This window comes from Pleurodeles waltl, chromosome 5 (genome assembly GCF_031143425.1).
Source record: "Pleurodeles waltl isolate 20211129_DDA chromosome 5, aPleWal1.hap1.20221129, whole genome shotgun sequence".
In the NCBI taxonomy this organism is placed as follows: Eukaryota; Metazoa; Chordata; class Amphibia; order Caudata; family Salamandridae; genus Pleurodeles; species Pleurodeles waltl.
The window spans coordinates 1,865,904,392-1,865,924,246 of NC_090444.1; the positions used below are offsets into that span (position 1 = coordinate 1,865,904,392).

The 19,855-nt window shown below is 47.3% G+C and overlaps 1 protein-coding gene across 1 annotated transcript in view; it reads right to left on the minus strand.

The window, feature by feature from the left end:
* The window catches only part of PTK7 (protein tyrosine kinase 7 (inactive)), a 535,321-nt gene that overhangs the window by 208,035 nt on the left and 307,431 nt on the right, over positions 1-19,855 (minus strand). Inside the window, exons 7-9 of the mRNA XM_069236405.1 lie at positions 7,009-7,296; positions 6,449-6,582; positions 5,961-6,096 (exon numbers count right to left, since the gene is read on the minus strand). Coding sequence (XP_069092506.1) covers positions 5,961-6,096; positions 6,449-6,582; positions 7,009-7,296 — 558 coding nt within the window. The remainder of the gene's footprint in view (positions 1-5,960; positions 6,097-6,448; positions 6,583-7,008; positions 7,297-19,855) is intronic.

Below are 19,855 nucleotides of genomic sequence, written 5' to 3' on the forward strand. Positions count from 1 at the left end.
TTATACACTTTCTATTGTGGTTCCTAACCTGTGGTACCGAGACCCCGGAGGGTCCGTGAATCCTCCACAGGGGGTCCACAACTGCTTAGAGAATGAATATTAACAGATTAATAAAATGTACATAAAGTGGGTAAATGTACAATTTGAAATTGGAGGCTAAAAATGAAATTAGTATCCTCAGATTGATTTGTGGGAGCAGCGCGGATGCATCACACAGAATACAGTGTGGACGATAGATGGCTTTAATTAAATTTAGAAAAGCTCCAACCTTCCTATTAAAATTACATTTTTTATTTATATTTGTTCACTAATTAAATACAATGTGTTATTATTTGTGCATGTGTGTAAGGAAATGCCTCTTTGGCATGGTTACCCCCTGACTTTCTGCCTTTGCTGAGGCCAAGTTATGATTTGAAAGTGTGCTGGGATCCTGCTAACCTTGCCCCAGCACCAGTGTTCTTTCCCTAACCTGTACCTTTGTCTCCACAATTGGCATACCCTGGCATCCAGGTAAGTCCCTTGTAACTGGTACCCCTGGTACCAAGGTGTAGGAAGTTGGCTCTGTATGTGCTATTTCAAAGTAAGGAATAGCATGCACAGAGTCCAAGGGTTCCCCTTAGAGGTAAAATAGTGGTAAAAAGAGATAATACTAATGCTCTATTTTGTGGTAGTGTGGTCGAGCAGTAGGCTTATCCAAGGAGTAGTGTTAAGCATTTGTTGTACATACACATAGACAATAAATGAGGTACACACACTCAGAGACAAATCCAGCCAATAGGTTTTGTTATAGAAAAATATCTTTTCTTAGTTTATTTTAAGAACCACAGGTTCAAATTTTACATGTAATATCTCATTTGAAAGGTATTTCAGGTAAGTACTCTAGGAACTTTGAATCATTACTTTAGCATGTATACTTTTTACATAAAACACAATAAGCTGTTTTAAAAGTGGACACTTAGTGCAATTTTCACAGTTCCTGGGGGAGGTAAGTTATTGTTAGTTTTAACAGGTAAGTAAGTCAATTACAGGTTTCAGTTTTTGGTCCAAGGCAGCCCACCGTTGGGGGTTCAGAGCAACCCCAAAGTTATCACACCAGCAGCTCAGGGCCAGTCAAAGAGGTGCCCAAAACACATAGGCTTCAATGGAGAGAAGGGGGTGCCCCGGTTCCAGTCTGCCAGCAGGTAAGTACCCGCGTCTTCGGAGGGCAGACCAGGGGGGTTTTGTAGGGCACCGGGGGGGACACAAGCCAGCACAGAAAGTACACCCTCAGCAGCGCGGGGGCGGCCGGGTGCAGTGTGCAAACACGCGTCGGGTTTTCAATGGAAGTCAATGAGAGATCAAGGGATCTCTTTAGCGTCGCAGGCAGGCAAGGGGGGGGGGGCTCCTCGGGGTAGCCACCACCAGGGCAAGGGAGAGGGCCTCCTGGGGGTCACTCCTGCACAGAAGTTCCGTTTCTTTGGGGGCTGGGGGCTGCGGGTGCAGGGTCTTTTCCAGCTGTCGGGAAATGGAGTTCAGACAGTCGCGGTCAGGGGGAGCCTGGGGATTCCCTCTGCAGGCGTCGCTGTGGGGGCTCAGGGGGGACAACTTTGGTTACTCACAGTCGTAGAGTCGCCGGAGGGTCCTCCCTGAGTTGGTTGTTCTCCACCAGTCGAGTCGGGGTCGCCGGGTGCAGTGTTGCAAGTCTCACGCTTCTTGCGGGGAGTTGCAGGGGTCTTTAAATCTGCTCCTTGTAACAAAGTTGCAGTTCTTTTGGAGCAGTGCCGCTGTCCTCGGGAGTTTCTTGTCTTTTTCGAAGCAGGGCAGTCCTCAGAGGATTCAGAGGTCGCTGGTCCCTTGGAAAGCGTCGCTGGAGCAGGTTTCTTTGGAAGGCAGGAGACAGGCCGGTAAGTCTGGGGCCAAGGCAGTTGGTGTCTTCTGTTCTTCCTCTGCAGGGGTTTTTCAGCTCAGCAGTCCTTCTTCTTGTAGTTGTAGGAATCTGTTTTTCTAGGTTCAGGGAAGCCCTTAAATACTAAATTTAAGGGCGTGTTTAGGTCTGGGGGGTTAGTAGCCAATGGCTACTAGCCCAGAGGGTGGGTACACCCTCTTTGTGCCCCCTCCCAAGGGGAGGGGGTCACATCCCTAATCCTATTGGGGGAATCCTCCATCTGCAAGATGGAGGATTTCTAAAAGTTAGTCACATCAGCTCAGGACACCTTAGGGGCTGTCCTGACTGGCCAGTGACTCCTCCTTGTTGTTTTCTTTGTTTCCTCCAGCCTTGCCGCCAAAAGTGGGGGCCGTGGGCGGAGGGGGCGGGCAACTCCACTAAGCTGGAGTGTCCTGCGGTGCTGTGACAAAGGGGTGAGCCTTTGAGGCTCACCGCCAGGTGTTACAGCTTCATCCTGGGGGAGGTGTTAGCATCTCCACCCAGTGCAGGCTTTGTTACTGGCCTCAGAGTGACAAAGGCACTCTCCCCATGGGGCCAGCAACATGTCTAGTGTGGCAGGCTGCTGGAACCAGTCAGCCTACACAGATAGTCGGTTAAGTTTCAGGGGGCACCTCTAAGGTGCCCTCTGTGGTGTATTTTACAATAAAATGTACACTGGCATCAGTGTGCATTTATTGTGCTGAGAAGTTTGATACCAAACTTCCCAGTTTTCAGTGTAGCCATTATGGTGCTGTGGAGTTCGTGTAAAACAGACTCCCAGACCATATACTCTTATGGCTACCCTGCACTTACAATGTCTAAGGTTTTGCTTAGACACTGTAGGGGCACAGTGCTCATGCACTGGTACCCTCACCTATGGTATAGTGCACCCTGCCTTAGGGCTGTAAGGCCTGCTAGAGGGGTGTCTTACCTATACTGCATAGGCAGTGAGAGGCTGGCATGGCACCCTGAGGGGAGTGCCATGTCGACTTACTCATTTTGTTCTCACTAGCACACACAAGCTGGTAAGCAGTGTGTTTGTGCTGAGTGAGGGGTCTCCAGGGTGGCATAATACATGCTGCAGCCCTTAGAGACCTTCCCTGGCATCAGGGCCCTTGGTACCAGAGGTACCAGTTACAAGGGACTTATCTGGATGCCAGGGTGTGCCAATTGTGGAATCAAAAGTACAGGTTAGGGAAAGAACACTGGTGCTGGGGCCTGGTTAGCAGGCCTCAGCACACTTTCAATTTAAAACATAGCATCAGCAAAGGCAAAAAGTCAGGGGGTAACCATGCCAAGGAGGCATTTCCTTACACAAGGGCCCTAATGCCAGGGAAGGTCTCTAAAGGCTGCAGCATCTATTATGCCACCCTGGGGACCCCTCACTCAGCACGGACACACTGCCTCACAGCTTGTGTGTGCTGGTGGGGAGAAAATGACGAAGTCGAAGTGGCACTTTCCTCAGGGTGCCATGCCAACCTCACACTGCCTATGGCATACATAAGTCACCCCTCTAGCAGGAATTACAGCCCTAAGGCAGGGTGCACTATACCATAGGTGAGGGCATAGGTGCATGAGCACTATGCCCCTACAGTGTCTAAGCAAAACCTTAGACATTGTAAGTGCAGGGTAGCCATAAGAGTATATGGTCTGGGAGTCTGTCAAACACGAACTCCACAGCACCATAATGGCTACACTGAAAAATGGGAAGTTTGGTATCAAACTTCTCAGCACAATAAATACACACTGATGCCAGTGTACATTTTATTGTGAAATACACCCAGAGGGCATCTTAGAGATGCCCCCTGAAAACATACCTGACTTCCAGTGTGGGCTGACTAGTTTTACCAGCCTGCCACACACCAGACATGTTGCTGGCCACATGGGGAGAGTGCCTTTGTCACTCTGTGGCCAGGAACAAAGCCTGTACTGGGTGGAGGTGCTTCTCATCTCCCCCTGCAGGAACTGTAACACCTGGCGGTGAGCCTCAAAGGCTCACCCCCTTTGTTACAGTGCCACAGGGCATCCCAGCTAGTGGAGATGCCCGTCCCCTCCGGCCACGGCCCCACTTTTGGTGGCAAGGCCAGAGGAGATAATGAGAAAAACAAGGAGGAGTCACTGGCCAGTCAGGACAACCCCTAAGGTGTCCTGAGCTGAGGTGACTGACTTTTAGAAATCCTCCATCTTGCAGATGGAGGATTCCCCCAATAGGATTAGGGATGTGACCCCCTCCCCACCAGGAGGAGGCACAAAGAGGGTGTAGCCACCCTCAGGGCTAGTAGCCATTTCTCTAGGACCAAGAAATGGATTCCACAGGTCACTTCACGGATCACTTCTGTAGCTACGGGGACACCATAAGCTGCAAGAGGCCTTTTTCCCTTAACTACCCAGCTGACCAGTGGCAACTGGACCAGGACTGGACTTTGCTCCGACCAATAGTTTCACACCAACAGATTGAATCTCAGCTTTCTCCTGCTCGAGGTTCCCAGCACCACTGAAAAAAGACTTAGGGGGTCATTATGAACACGGCAGAAACAACCGCCATGTTCATGCTGGCGGTCAAAACACTGAACGCCAGCGACCCCGGACCCCCGCCAGGCACATTATGAACCTTTCTGTGAGCTGGTGGGCAGAAACATTGTTTCCGCCCGCCAGCTCACAGAAAGGCTCGGCCGGACAATGACTGTGTCAATGCCTCTATGCGGCAGGTGCAGTTGCACCCATCGCGCAGACCGACCTGCGCGACCGGGCTCTGCACCGGGGCCCCTGCACTGCCATGCAAAGTGCATGGGCAGTGCAGGGGTACCCCCTCCGCCAGCCTTTTCCTGGCAGGATATCCCGCCAGGAAAAGGCTGGCGGAAAATATAACATAATCCGCAGGGTAGCGCAGCTACCCTGGTGGATGGTGTTTCAACCCACCGCCAGGCTGCCAGACAGCGGGAGCCTGTCGGTGGGTGACAGCTGCCGCTGGCGGGCGTCACCATCTCCATTATATGGCGGTTTGGCCAGCCATGCCGGCTGGCGGCTGCAGCCGCCACTGCCGGCATGGCGGTCCGAACCGCCATGTTCCAAATGAGGGCCTAAGTCCCATTCTGTGTTGGGACTTGGAAAACTTTCAGTGAGAAATCTAAGCCCCAGAGCTTTAGAGGAACCAATCTGCTTCAAGTACCTGGCCTTCAACACCCCGGTGGCGCCCACAATTTCAGTAGTAGTCCACTCAGGGAGAGTTTCTCTTCCCAAAAAGAGAGTCAGTCTCTTTCTAAAATGAGAGTTGCAAACTTTATCAAACTATGGCTTCCAGACTTTGACTGGGACCAGTCCACTTCGTTTATTTGATCATAGCTCTATCACGGTCACTCTCAAATTGTTCCTAAGTTCTGGGACCATTTACTAATACTGTGCTTTTTGGTGCTATTTTAACTGACATCTTTAAAAATTCATATCTCCAGTTCCCTGTAATGCAATATTTTAATTTTGCCCTTTTTTTTTATTTTATTTACTTATTACCGGTTTCTCTTTATTTTAAAATTGGTTGAGGGTTTTATTCCATTTTGGGTGACTTTTCCTCATTTGAATACACTGTCACACAACCAGGGAATGAGCACAGGTTTATTTTAGTTGTGCGATATCTAGAAGGTGGTGGCCTTCCTTTTTTCGATGTGAACTCTTGTCTACCACAAATAATCTACTTTCCTAAATCAACCACCTATGATGAGCCTTGCCCACACAGTAGCATTAAAGCTTGAGTCTCCCTTTGCACCTACATGTAGCTGTGGTTCAATACAGGAATCTAAATATCACTTCCTGGCTAGGAGGAGGTGCAGGGCACCCCAGACAAGGCAATTTCAAGAAGAGGAGATAACGTGCCATGGGAAACCACCCCCTCAATGGTCTGCCCGGGACAGCCCTCAAAACCCTATAGTTAAGTTTGAGTCCTAAGAGGCACAACAAGAAACGAAGCAAGCCAGAGACAATTACACTCTTCCTCATTGCTGACTGATCCATCACTCTGATCCCCACAACCCAATGGACATGCAGATGAGACTACTGTGCCTACCAAGGACATGCACCCGGGCCTGTTCCTCGATGCTCCCAGCGACCGTGCTGCTCACACACTTGTAGGAAGTCCCATCATAAACCTCCACGCTGTTGATACGTAATGTCCCGTTCTCAAAGATTTCAAAGCGGGAATCCTATCAAAGAGAGACACGCAGCTTTAGATGCCTTTTGGAGTCAGTATTACTTTACTTCAATCCAATCCATTACAACCAGTAATCCGGCCATTTGAAAATATGTATATACGTAAAATCTTCTTACATCATGCAATGAAACGAGACCAGATTTGCAACCTTCGGCATGTGATGCCACCACACCAAGCAGACGTTAAAGAACTTGGAGGGTTTACAAAAGGTCTCTCCAAAACAAAAACAAATCAGACAAGCAGCAGTGGAACAGATCTGAGAAACAGTACAACACAATATCTAACAGTATGAGCGCCAACTAATTCTATGACATTACTTTAGAAAGGCTCTTCTAGGTACTCACGTCAGAAATGGGATTCCCATTCCGAAACCACGATACTCGGGGCTTCAAGGAGGCCTTGGTGAGGCAGTGTAGATACCCGGGCTTGCCCTCCTCTAGGAAGCTGTCCTTGGGCATCTCCAGCCACTTGGGGATAGCTGTGGAAAGGAGCGAGGACATAACATGTGAGGCCTCCCAAAGCATGCTCAAAGTTCAACTACAACCAGCTTTGGATAAGCACAGCTGTCTAGGATGAAATCAGATGATCCCCATGTGTGCATTCATCCAGGCCCTGGTTTCAGCCTCCCTCGCACAAACACTGACAATCTCTTAAAAATTCATGGCGGTACGAAGCATGCACATCCGCTGACACTGCCTGCTTGTCACACTCTTGTTCCCCATCTATGTACTCCGTAGTGTTAGCTGCTTCATTGCACCAACAGATCTTAGGCTGAATCCCGGAGCTCCTCCCTTCCAGATTGCCTCCTATCTTTGCCTAAAAGAAGGGCCAGCACCCCAAAGCTGTATTTCCCTGCATCAGTCTCTTCATACCCCTCATCCTGATTCAGGACTTCTTCACTTACTTGCCACAGTTATGGTCAGACTTTGCTTCCGCTCTCCGGCCTTGTTCGAAGCGAAGCAAGTATACGTTCCAGCGTCCTTTTCTTCTATCGGACTGAAGACTAAGTACTTCCCATCCTGGTACACGGTCAGATCACTGTCGTCACTGGGATCTGGCCGGGCAATCCGGGTTCCTTCCTGCTCCCACCAGATGCTGGGCTCAGGCAACCCTTGTGGTGGATGGCAGGCGATACGCTGTATAGTGTTTGCCGTAAACACCTGGGGTGAGAAGGGCATCATGTCCTCAATATCTGAAAGAGGAAAGGCATTTCTGGTGAAATAATCATACGCTTGAAGATCACATCCAGGCCTGCCTCCCAAACAGGATGCACGGCCTCGCCAACAGAAAACCTGCCAGTACTACAAGCCCACAATTCAAGAGAAAATCCCATTCAAAATAGTTTACACGCCGTTCAGTGAACAAGGTTTGCTGGAATCAAGACTTTCAGAAAGGAGAATCTAAGATGATCGAGAAACACGAAGAAAGGGTTACATGCCTGTACTCCTGTTTCTGCATCCTAGGAATTTTCACTGCAGTTCAAAACTCTACAATAATTCTCTGCTGCACGCATGCACCCCTTCAGCACCTTTTTGTATTTCTTTCTTCAAGTTGCAGCATTTAAATGTAGAGAAAACCCGTTTCGGGCAAGAACACAAAGGTAAAAATGTAGCCTGCTAGGCTGAAAACAGAAAAAAGCTTCTCCTTTTAAGCACCTGGGAGGCACCCTTTCCCAGAATGCACTAATGCCAGCTGCCTCTCAGATCTAGTTCTTTTTAACGGTAAAGTACACAGTATGATTACATACGCATAAATAAAACGCCCAGCATTACAACAGCCGGGGAGAATGGCGGGTCGTTTTTGACTTCAATGAAGAGTCTTGTGATGAAGAACCAGGACCACAGGAGCATAACCTACAAATAACGAAATACCCTGCACTATCCATCTTGTGATGGATTGTTTGGAAGTGGCCAAACCTCGTCTTATGTGACCATCATTTACTGCTGATTTGGTTTTCTCATCTCTTTAGTTTTTTCTAGATAAAACTGTTAGACCCTCTAAATATCTAACAAGTGGAGAGCCCTTTGTGCTGGTGTATGTGTTTTAGGGAAGGAAACTAACAAGGGGATAGTCAGATTGATGTGGAAATCAGACAACTTTGGGTGAGAATGAAGGGTGTGTGCTTACACCAATCCTATTGGCTGAAAAACAGTAAACTGTAACACTACTGATACAGTTAACTCTTGAGGTGATGGAAATTAAAAAGACATTTTCCATTAGAGATGCTGCAATGTTGCTCTATTAACAGGCACAAGAGGACCACTCATTAATCTTGAAATTATCAGTTTAAGCTCCAATGATTTAGATCAGAGGTCTTCAAACAGGGGGGCGGGCCCCCCTATGAGGGCCTCAAGTGATTCCAGGGGGGCGCCAGGTTCCAGCAAAAGAAGCATTACACAGATAACGTTTTTTGTTGTTGTTTTTTTTAAAACAGAAACATGTTATTGCACTTTTAAAAAGGTAACCGTACTTAACTGCAATGTTAAATACGTCTGGACATATTTAAACATTGCCATCTTTATAAAATAACTGAGAAAAATTCTGAGGTAGGGCCATTGATTTCTATTTTTCAAATGGGGGGGCACGGCATTAAAAAGTTTGGAGATCACTGGTTTAGATGGTTGTTCCAAAGGTGGAAACACCTTCATGTGCTTTCAGACAATCTTTAACTACCGGAATCTTTAAGACTGAAGCTTGATGTGCTGGCATGCACTTATAGCAGCTGAAGTGAAAAGACGAGACTTGATTGGGCTAGATAAAGCAAATAAGGTAGTATCACTTCTTGGTATAAAATAAGATTGCGGCCCTGGCTGTGGCACATTATGCAGAATCTTTTCAATCTTTGTGCATAGCACGATCTTCTTGATGGACATTTTGCTTCTTTAATTATGTTCATAAATTCCTCACGAAACGTTAGCTGTCCATACTGTCCGATTTCAGGAGCTCGGCAGCCAAATTAAAGGACTGCAGAATTGGGTGGCACCTTCTATGTTCCAGTCTGTAGATCATGTCGACATGGAAGTGTTCTGTAGCGTAGGAGTGACTTATCTAGCGGGTCTAGTGTAGGAAAGTGCCCTCTTTCTTGGCATGGTTACCCCCATTTTCTGCCTGTTTCTCAGTTTGCTTGGCTGTGTTCACTGGGATTCTGCTAACCAGGACCCTAGTGACTGTGCTCTCTCCTCTAAATTTGGTTGCTGGTAACTCTTTCTTCACACAATTGGCATACTGGTCCCCCTATGTAAGTCCCTAGTATATGGTACCTAGGTACCCAGGGGACTGGGCTTCAGGGAATCCCTATGGGCTGCAGAATTTATTTTGCCACCCATAGGGAGCCCATGCAGAGGGTTCTGCAGGCCTGCCATTGCAGCCTGTGTAAAACCGGTGCATGAAACCGTTTTCACTACACCATCACTACACCAGGTCATTATAAGTCACCCCTATAGCAGGCCCTCTCAGCCCAGAGGGCAGGGCGCAGGTACCTGTGTGTGAGGGCACCCCTGCACTAGCAGAGGTGCCCCCACAAACTCCAGATCCATTTCCCTGGACTTCATGAGTGCGTGGACGCCATTTTACGCGTGTACTGGACATAGGTCACTACCTATGTCCAGCTAACTCCTTAACTGGGAATGTTTGGTATCAAACATGTCAGAATCATACCCCAATACTGTTACAAGTATTGGAAGTATGATTCCATACACTCTGGGGGCTCCTTAGAGGACCCCCAGCATTGCTACCACCGGTCTTACAGGGTTTTCCGGGCAGCCTGCACTGCTGCCACCCCTCAGACAGGTTTCTGCCCTCCTGCTGCTTGATCTGATCAAGACCAGGAAGGCAGAACAAAGGATTTCCTTTGAGGGGGTAACACCCTCTCCCTTTGGAAATAGGTGTCACTGGCCTGGGAGGGGTAGCCTCTCCAAGCCACTGGTTGGGTTTGAAGGGCACCAATGTGCCCTCAATGCATAAACCAGTCCACACCAGTTCAGGGACCCCCATGCTGTGGTGCGAAACTGGACAATGGAAAGTGGACTGACCACTCCCCTGTCTGTCACCACCCCAGGGGTGGTGCCCAGAGCTCCTCCAGAGGGTCCCTGGGGTTTTCCATCTTGTCTCCAAGGTTGTCAGAGACCCTGAGGAAATTCGATTTTTAATACGATCGTATCGACCCGCCATTTTGTAGCCCGCCGCCATTTTATGTTGCCTTCACTCAGGCAGCACAGCGAACGAAGTCCATTCTGCCTTTTCTGCTTATTCTGCAACATGGTGTTCAAAACAGCCTTCTGCCTCTATCTTTACAAGGCTGGTATTAAGGTCTGACCGAGTACACTAATCCCTGTCTGGTTTTCTAATCCTTGTTTCAACTATCTGTAGGCTCACACTATTCTCCGCCGATCTTATCTTATCGTCTGGCCTTCGCTGTCCTTTGCTAGTATTCTCTCATTTCACAACTGTCCTCCAAACGCACACAAACTTATCGCACCACATGCAACTTCGTTGTGGATCGGTTAATGAATTAGTTCAAGGGAGGGGTGACAAACACAGCTGGAGGGGAGGCAACCTTAAGTCACTTGATACTTTGTTCTGTCTTGTTTTCCGACATTTCTATTGGCTCTGTTCTATCTTTACATTATTCTTACTGGCTCCTTTCTATGTGTTCTGGGAGTGTATGTAGTTAATAAATGGTTTTTATACGGTATATAAGATTGTGCGCCACAAAGTAAAGTGGCAGTCTCCTGAGAACATACCTTGTGTACTTCTTGGACAACTGTACTAGCTGCAGCTAATAAAATCTGATCTTTTACGCCTGACAGAGTGTCCCGTGTCTCTGTTAGTTGAGGCAGGTGAATCCAAGGAGATTTCAGGCGTACCCTGCGCCGCCAGGCCCATAAGGTTCTGGTTCTTCAACTGGCGCCCAACGTGGGGCGGCTTCAGCGGTACCGGTTCTGCCTGAAGGTCGTGAGGAACCCCGCAAGAAAATTCTGGAGGAATCGCGAGCCACGTCAAGCGACCCCTGTATGTCGAAGTGGTCCGAAGGTCTTTTTCAGCGCGGTTACTCCTTCCTGACGGCTACTGACGACTGCTGCCCTGACTGCCGCCCTGCCTTGGCCCTTTCTTTGATGATGTATGGTAAAGCGAGACGATAGACGGGCCTCTGTTGGTGTAAGAAGACATCCTTAGTTAAGTATTTGGTGGGTCGCGCCCACAAATTTTGGTCTTTGTTTTGTCCTTAGGTCCTTAGATTTGGCCATTGCAGTGGCCAAAGCCGAGGGGTAAGTGCATTTGTGCTGTGTAAACTGAAAGTTTTACCCCCTTGATGTTTGTGAACAGCCAGTAAAAATCGTGAGATGTCTGGTCTGACTAAGTTTGGAAAACTTTGTTGCTTTGGTTGTAATAGGGACTCCCGGCTTGAGGACTCCTGTCCGATTCCTTCGGTTGGAACTCCCACATATGAGCTCTATTCTAAACATGGTGTTGGTCCTATTGCCTTTAATAAGACATGGACCCGATATACAAAGAAAGATGGTGTTTTAAAATGGCCAGAAAATGGTAGTTTCGAAACTGATGTGCTAGATAATTTAGAAGCAACGTTATTTAAAAGAAAAGCCCGGCCGGCAATGTTTGACTCTTTTCGCCTTTGGCGTAAGGAAGCCAAACAGAGAGAAATTAAACAAGCGAAACGAGATAGGAAAACACAGGGAATGACGATTATACAGGCTGCTCAGCAATTCAAAGATGATGAAATAGATAATGCAATGGAAATTTCAGACAGACAGCATCGAATGGCAATAGATAAATGCTATCCGACGTTGCCTATCTCTTCCCTTGATAAGAGAAAAGATTTTGAGGAAGATTCCTTAATGTCCCACTTATTGAAATTGCCTCCGCCCTATGTACAAGGTGCTAATGCACCCCCGATGTTACAGCCTGTTCAGCCGCCAGTTGTGCTTCCGCCTGCTCCAGCTTTTCCACATTTGCCTCCTCAAGTATTGCCTATGCCAGCTTTGCCTTTAACTCCTTTGCCTTCTGCTCCTTTGGCAATTCCTAATGCTCCTTTAGTTAATTCACCTAATACCTTGTCCCCTATCCTTATGTCAAATTCTCCATCTATGCGTAAGCGATTTGCAGATACTGTCTCTGGTCTCTTATCACCTTTCTTTGAAGCTTTAAACGTGTCTCCAGCTTTTTCTCGAAGACAGTCTCGTAGTCAATTCCCAGACTCCGAAGAGCGAGAAAAATTGGACTCACTTGCTTGTAGATGGATCAAGAAGGGTCCCCAATATAGTACGTCTGATATTATGTCCACCTTTCTGCAATGGAATGCACCTATGCAGAGATATGTTTTTAAAGTTATGTGCGATACTCTCGCTAAAGAATGGGAGGATATGAATTTGGGTTCGGTCCCACAGGATCTGTTAGATGTTCAGGCTGACTTTGACAAAGGACTTATTGTGGGTCCTAAGGTTGAAAACGCTGTCAGAACACTTATTTCTTTCAGATCCCTATTGTTCTCACAGACTTTTCCTGATTCTGATCCTTCAGTTAGGACAGCACTGAAAAACTATCCCATGAGAGAGGTTTCTCCAATATGGAAGGAAGAAGTTGCAGCAGCAGGTGCTAATCCAGCTATTCCTGCGCATTTTCAGCGCATATGGATACATGTCCCCTGGAAAAGGTCTGAAGTTTTAGCACTTAAACAGTCACTACCAGATCCACGCAAAAATCCTGCTGGTTACTATAAAGAGTTGTCGCAAACAGTTGATGCATGTACTATGAATCTAGCAGATATTGACATGTTGATGGGAAATGTAGTTCCACAGACAATATGGGCTAAAATTCGTAGAGAGGATCACGCTCAAGAATTAGGCGGCGATTGGAACGCTATTATTGCCGCAGATAGAGGTCAAGTAGGTGGTGCAAAGCCCGACGCTTTGATCTCAGAACTCCCTGGTAGGATTATTACATTAATGAAAACAATGATGCCTGCTTTGAGAGTTAATTGGGATAAGCTAGCAGTATGTAAACAAAAGAAAGATGAAAGTGTTTCCGATTTCTTTACCCGATTCGAGGAGACATTCATTGATCACAGTGGTCAAGATATGGCTACAGAAGGGGGACAGCGATTATTTGTGGATAAGTTCGTATATAACTTGCTTCCTGAACTATCACACAAGCTAAAAGACTCCGAGAGTTCATGGGCAGTTTCTTCTTCAGCCCAGATATTGGCTACTGCACAAAATTATGAAAATAGAGACAAAGAAGAAAGGGAAAAACAAGAGAAAAAGACGAAAGAATTAAAAACTAAAGTTCTCTTGCAACAGGCTTATCCTCCTCGTTATGTTCAGCCTCAGTTTCAACAGCCTCCGCAGTTTCAGAGGTTGTATCAAAAGCCTGAACCATTCATTCCAAGACCTTTGCTAGGTCCCAATCAATGTGCTTATTGTAGGGAGGAAGGTCATTTTAAGAACAATTGTCCGGCATTGTTGCAGCGTAATGGAGCAACATCTGCTTCACGAGGTCGTGGTGGTCTTCAGTCAGCAAATAGAGGTAGAGGTCGAGGTGTGTTAACCCAAGAGCAGCGTTCTTTTGTTCCTCCAAATTCCGGAAATTACTTTGACCAGCAAAATGTTAGGTCTACACAGTATTACAGTGAGGATCAGTATATTGAAGGAGGGAATGAAAGTCTTCATTTTGAATAGGACAGCCATGGACAAAGTAAGGGGGTTACGTCAATTCCAGTGGATCAGAATGGACCTTATGTTAATGTCACTACAATGGGTGTTTCAGAGCCATTTCTTTTAGATACTGGTGCCATGAGAAGCTCTATCATTCATTCTAAACTCCCTGGCGCACCTTTGTCTGGCTTAACGAATGTATCTGTAGGATTTTCTGGCGCCCCTGTTCGCAATCCAGTTTCTTGCCCTTTGCCTGTTTCAATAGACCCTTATGATTTAGAAGCTCCGCTTCTTCTGACGAATGGTTGTGGTGAAAATCTGTTGGGTTTAGATCTATTAAAAAGAATGCATGCTACGATATATTGTTCACCTTCTGGTGTATACCTCACTCTAGGACAGAAAATGACTAGTCCAATGTACTTATCAAAAGATCAATTCCCACCTGAATTGCTTTCTCTTCCCGAAACGCTTTGGGCTACGGGTCCGAATGACGTTGGTTGTCTTGAGATCCCACCTTATGTTGTTACTCTTAAGCCCAATGCTGAAATGCCACGTATTCCGCAATACAGAATCTCTACTGAAGGTGAGAAAGCACTTCTGGAAATTGTCCATGATTTGATTCAGAAGGGTGTGGTTGAGGAAACGAGAGGAAATACATGTAACAGTCCTGTTCTTCCGGTTCTTAAACGCACTGATCCTTCTCAGCCTCCTGTTTATCGTTTTGTAATTGATCTTCGGGAGGTAAACAAGATTGTCGTACCGCAGTTTCCTGTAGTCCCAGATATCACTGCTCTGTTGACGATGATACCTTCTACAGCGACTTGGTTTTCAGTTATTGATCTAAAGAATGCTTTCTTTAGTATTCCCATCGCCGAAGAGAGTAGAGATATTTTTGTTTTTTCCCTCGGAGGCCGAAGCTTCCGGTTTAAACGCGCACCTCAAGGTTATTGTGAAAGTCCCTCTATTTACAGTCAAGCTCTAAAATGTCATCTTGATGCCTTTTCCTTACCGTCTGGTGCCGCTCTCATTCAGTACATGGATGACTTATTAGTTGCCGCTGATTCAGAGGAGATTTGCAAAAACGTGACCGTTACACTGTTGCGTCATTTGTTTGATCTGAATCACAAGGTTTCTCCTTCTAAATTACAATATGTCTGTCGCGAGGTGACTTATTTGGGTCATCTCTTGTCAAAGGAGGGACGACGATTGACCCCCGAACGAATTCAGGCAATTGCACAAATGTCCGTGCCATCCACACAAAGAGAGGTACGTGCTTTTTTGGGCATTACTTCTTATTGTAGACAGTGGATTCCGAGTTTCTCTTTATTGGCTAAACCGCTGTTGGCGCTAACTTTAAAAGATACGCCTCAGCCTCTTCCGTGGACTGACGAATGTCAGAAGAGTTTTACTGATTTGCGTATTGCTTTGTGTTCTGCTCCTGTATTGGGTACTCCTGATTACAGTAAGCCCTTTATGCTCTATGTCCACGAAAGAGAGGGTTGTGCATTGTCAGTCTTAACGCAGCGTTTTGGAGATCAACAGCGACCATGCGCATATTTCTCAGCTACGTTAGATCCAGTAGCTAAAGCATTGCCTAGTTGTCTTAAGGCGACAGCGGCAGCAGCAATTTCTATTCGACAGTCTGCTGGAGTAGTGCTAGATAATACTCTCATTGTTATGGTGCCACATGCAGTGGATACTTTACTAAATAGGACAAAAACGCAGCATCTTACGAGTGCTCGGTTGTCCGGATATGAGCTGACGCTTTTGGCTAGTCACATACACATCAAACGATGTAATACCCTGAATCCAGCTACTTTGTTGCCTCTTCCAGAAGAGAGAGATGTCTCTTAACAGCATGATTGTTTTCTCCGTACTGAAGAAGAGACTAAGGGTAGAATTGACCTAAAAGACACGCCATTAGTGAATCCAGATGGAACACTATGGGTAGATGGTTCTTGTTTCAAGCTCCCGAATGGAGATACAGTTTCAGCCTACGCTATTACTACTTTGCATACGATTGTGGAGACAGCACGCATTAGACATAATTCAGCTCAGGCAGCTGAATTGATAGCCTTAACTAGAGCGTGTGTGTTATCCAAAGGAAAAAGAGTAAACGTGTACACTGATAGCCAATACGCTTTTGGTGTAGCGTTTAACTTTGGGCGTTTATGGAAGGAAAGAGGATTCTTTACTTCCCATGGTACTAAGATACAACATGGTCAATTAGTGACTGAACTTCTTGAGTCACTTACAATGCCTACTCAGATAGTGATCGTGAAGTGTAGTGCACACAAAAAGATTGTGGACGATGTTGGTCGAGGAAATGCATTTGCAGATGAGGTAGCGAAAAAGACAGCCAGAGACAACACAAGTCGAATGTATGTTGCAGGTCCCGCAAACTGCGTAAGAGAAAAGGGAATGTGTGAAGATACAGTAGAGAGTGTGAAATCAATTCAAGGAGAGGCTACGGAGAATGAGTTGAGAAAGTGGAAGGAAAGTACAGGAATGTTAGATGAGATGGGATGTTGGGTTGAATTATCAGATCAACGTTGGCTGTTACCAGATGCTTATGTACTATCTGTAGTTACTATGGCACATGGTCCAGCTCACCTAAGTGCAAAAGGAATATGTAAACTTCTGGCTCCAGTGTGGCAAAATGAGGGGATCCCAAAGTGTGCAAATAATGTAGTAAAACATTGTATTGTTTGCTTGATGTACAATCCGGGAAAGGGAACCCCAACTCCAGCAGGTCATTTTGCTCCTCCAACATATCCATTTGAGGTGTTGCAGATCGATTATATTCACATGGAACGATGCAACAACCTCAAATATGTTCTGGTGGTAGTATGTGCTTTTTCTAGATGGGTAGAAGCCTACCCTTTGAAGGACAATACTGCTTTATCAACTGCCAAAATACTTTTGAAAGAATTCTTCCCTAGGTTTGGTTTGCCGCGCATTGTCTGGAGTGACAATGGGAGCGAATTTGTGGGTCAAGTCATGCAAAAAGTTTGTGCAGGTCTTGGCATAAAACAGAAGTTCCACGCGGCGAATCACCCCCAGTCGGCTGGTGTAGGAAGTTGGCTCTGTATGTGCTATTTCAAAGTAAGGAATAGCATGCACAGAGTCCAAGGGTTCCCCTTAGAGGTAAAATAGTGGTAAAAATAGATAATACTAATGCTCTATTTTGTGGTAGTGTGGTCGAGCAGTAGGCTTATCCAAGGAGTAGTGTTAAGCATTTGTTGTACATACACATAGACAATAAATGAGGTACACACACTCAGAGACAAATCCAGCCAATAGGTTTTTATATAGAAAAATATCTTTTCTTAGTTTATTTTAAGAACCACAGGTTCAAATTCTACATGTAATAGCTCATTCGAAAGGTATTGCAGGTAAGTACTTTAGGAACTTCAAATCATCAAAATTGCATGTATACTTTTCGAGTTATTCACAAATAGCTGTTTTAAAAGTGGACACTTAGTGCAATTTTCACAGTTCCTGGGGGAGGTAAGTTTTTGTTAGTTTTACCAGGTAAGTAGGACACTTACAGGGTTCAGTTCTTGGTCCAAGGTAGCCCACCGTTGGGGGTTCAGAGCAAACCCAAAGTCACCGCACCAGCAGCTCAGGGCCGGTCAGGTGCAGAGTTCCAAGTGGTGCCCAAAACACATAGGCTAGAATGGAGAGAAGGGGGTGCCCCGGTTCCGGTCTGCTTGCAGGTAAGTACCCGCGTCTTCGGAGGGCAGACCAGGGGGGTTTTGTAGGGCACCGGGGGGGACACAGGTCCACACAGAAATTTCACCCTCAGCGGCGCGGGGGCGGCCGGGTGCAGTGTAGAAACAAGCGTCGGGTTCGCAATGTTAGTCTATGAGAGATCTCGGGATCTCTTCAGCGCTGCAGGCAGGCAAGGGGGGGATTCCTCGGGGAAACCTCCACTTGGGCAAGGGAGAGGGACTCCTGGGGGTCACTTCTCCAGTGAAAGTCCGGTCCTTCAGGTCCTGGGGGCTGCGGGTGCAGGGTCTCTCCCAGGCGTCGGGACTTTAGGTTCAAAGAGTCGCGGTCAGGGGAAGCCTCGGGATTCCCTCTGCAGGCGGCGCTGTGGGGGCTCAGGGGGGACGGGTTTTGGTACTCACAGTATCAGAGTAGTCCTGGGGTCCCTCCTGAGGTGTTGGATCGCTACCAGCCGAGTCGGGGTCGCCGGGTGCAGTGTTGCAAGTCTCACGCTTCTTGCGGGGAGTTTGCAGGGTTCTTTAAAGCTGCTGGAAACAAAGTTGCAGCTTTTCTTGGAGCAGGTCCGCTGTCCTCGGGAGTTTCTTGTCTTTTCGAAGCAGGGGCAGTCCTCAGAGGATGTCGAGGTCGCTGGTCCCTTTGGAAGGCGTCGCTGGAGCAGGATCTTTGGAAGGCAGGAGACAGGCCGGTGAGTTTCTGGAGCCAAGGCAGTTGTCGTCTTCTGGTCTTCCGCTGCAGGGGTTTTCAGCTAGGCAGTCCTTCTTCTTGTAGTTGCAGGAATCTAATTTTCTAGGGTTCAGGGTAGCCCTTAAATACTAAATTTAAGGGCGTGTTTAGGTCTGGGGGATTAGTAGCCAATGGCCACTAGCCCTGAGGGTGGGCACACCCTCTTTGTGCCTCCTCCCAAGGGGAGGGGGTCACATCCCTAATCCTATTGGGGGAATCCTCCATCTGCAAGATGGAGGATTTCTAAAAGTTAGAGTCACCTCAGCTCAGGACACCTTAGGGGCTGTCCTGACTGGCCAGTGACTCCTCCTTGTTATTCTCATTATTTTCTCCGGCCTTGCCGCCAAAAGTGGGGCCTGGCCGGAGGGGGCGGGCAACTCCACTAGCTGGAGTGTCCTGCTGGGTTGGCACAAAGGAGGGGAGCCTTTGAGGCTCACCGCCAGGTGTGACAATTCCTGCCTGGGAGAGGTGTTAGCATCTCCACCCAGTGCAGGCTTTGTTACTGGCCTCAGAGTGACAAAGGCACTCTCCCCATGGGGCCAGCAACATGTCTCGGTTTGTGGCAGGCTGCTAAAACTAGTCAGCCTACACAGATAGTCGGTTAAGTTTCAGGGGGCACCTCTAAGGTGCCCTCTGTGGTGTATTTTACAATAAAATGTACACTGGCATCAGTGTGCATTTATTGTGCTGAGAAGTTTGATACCAAACTTCCCAGTTTTCAGTGTAGCCATTATGGTGCTGTGGAGTTCGTGTTTGACAGACTCCCAGACCATATACTCTGATGGCTACCCTGCACTTACAATGTCTAAGGTTTTGTTTAGACACTGTAGGGGTACCATGCTCATGCACTGGTACCCTCACCTATGGTATAGTGCACCCTGCCTTAGGGCTGTAAGGCCTGCTAGAGGGGTGTCTTACCTATACTGCATAGGCAGTGAGAGGCTGGCATGGCACCCTGAGGGGAGTGCCATGTCGACTTACTCGTTTTGTCCTCACTAGCACACACAAGCTGGCAAGCAGTGTGTCTGTGCTGAGTGAGAGGTCTCCAGGGTGGCATAAGACATGCTGCAGCCCTTAGAGACCTTCCTTGGCATCAGGGCCCTTGGTACTAGAAGTACCAGTTACAAGGGACCTATCTGGATGCCAGGGTCTGCCAATTGTGGATACAAAAGTACAGGTTAGGGAAAGAACACTGGTGCTGGGGCCTGGTTAGCAGGCCTCAGCACACTTTCAATTGTAAACATAGCATCAGCAAAGGCAAAAAGTCAGGGGGCAACCATGCCAAGGAGGCATTTCCTTACACAACCCCCCCCCAAACGAAAGAGGATGAGACTAACCTTTCCCAAGAGAGTCTTCATTTTCTAAGTGGAAGAACCTGGAAAGGCCATCTGCATTGGCATGGGCAGTCCCAGGTCTGTGTTCCACTATAAAGTCCATTCCCTGTAGGGAGATGGACCACCTCAACAGTTTAGGATTTTCACCTTTCATTTGCATCAGCCATTTGAGAGGTCTGTGGTCAGTTTGAACTAGGAAGTGAGTCCCAAAGAGGTATGGTCTCAGCTTCTTCAGGGACCAAACCACAGCAAAGGCCTCCCTCTCAATGGCACTCCAACGCTGCTCCCTGGG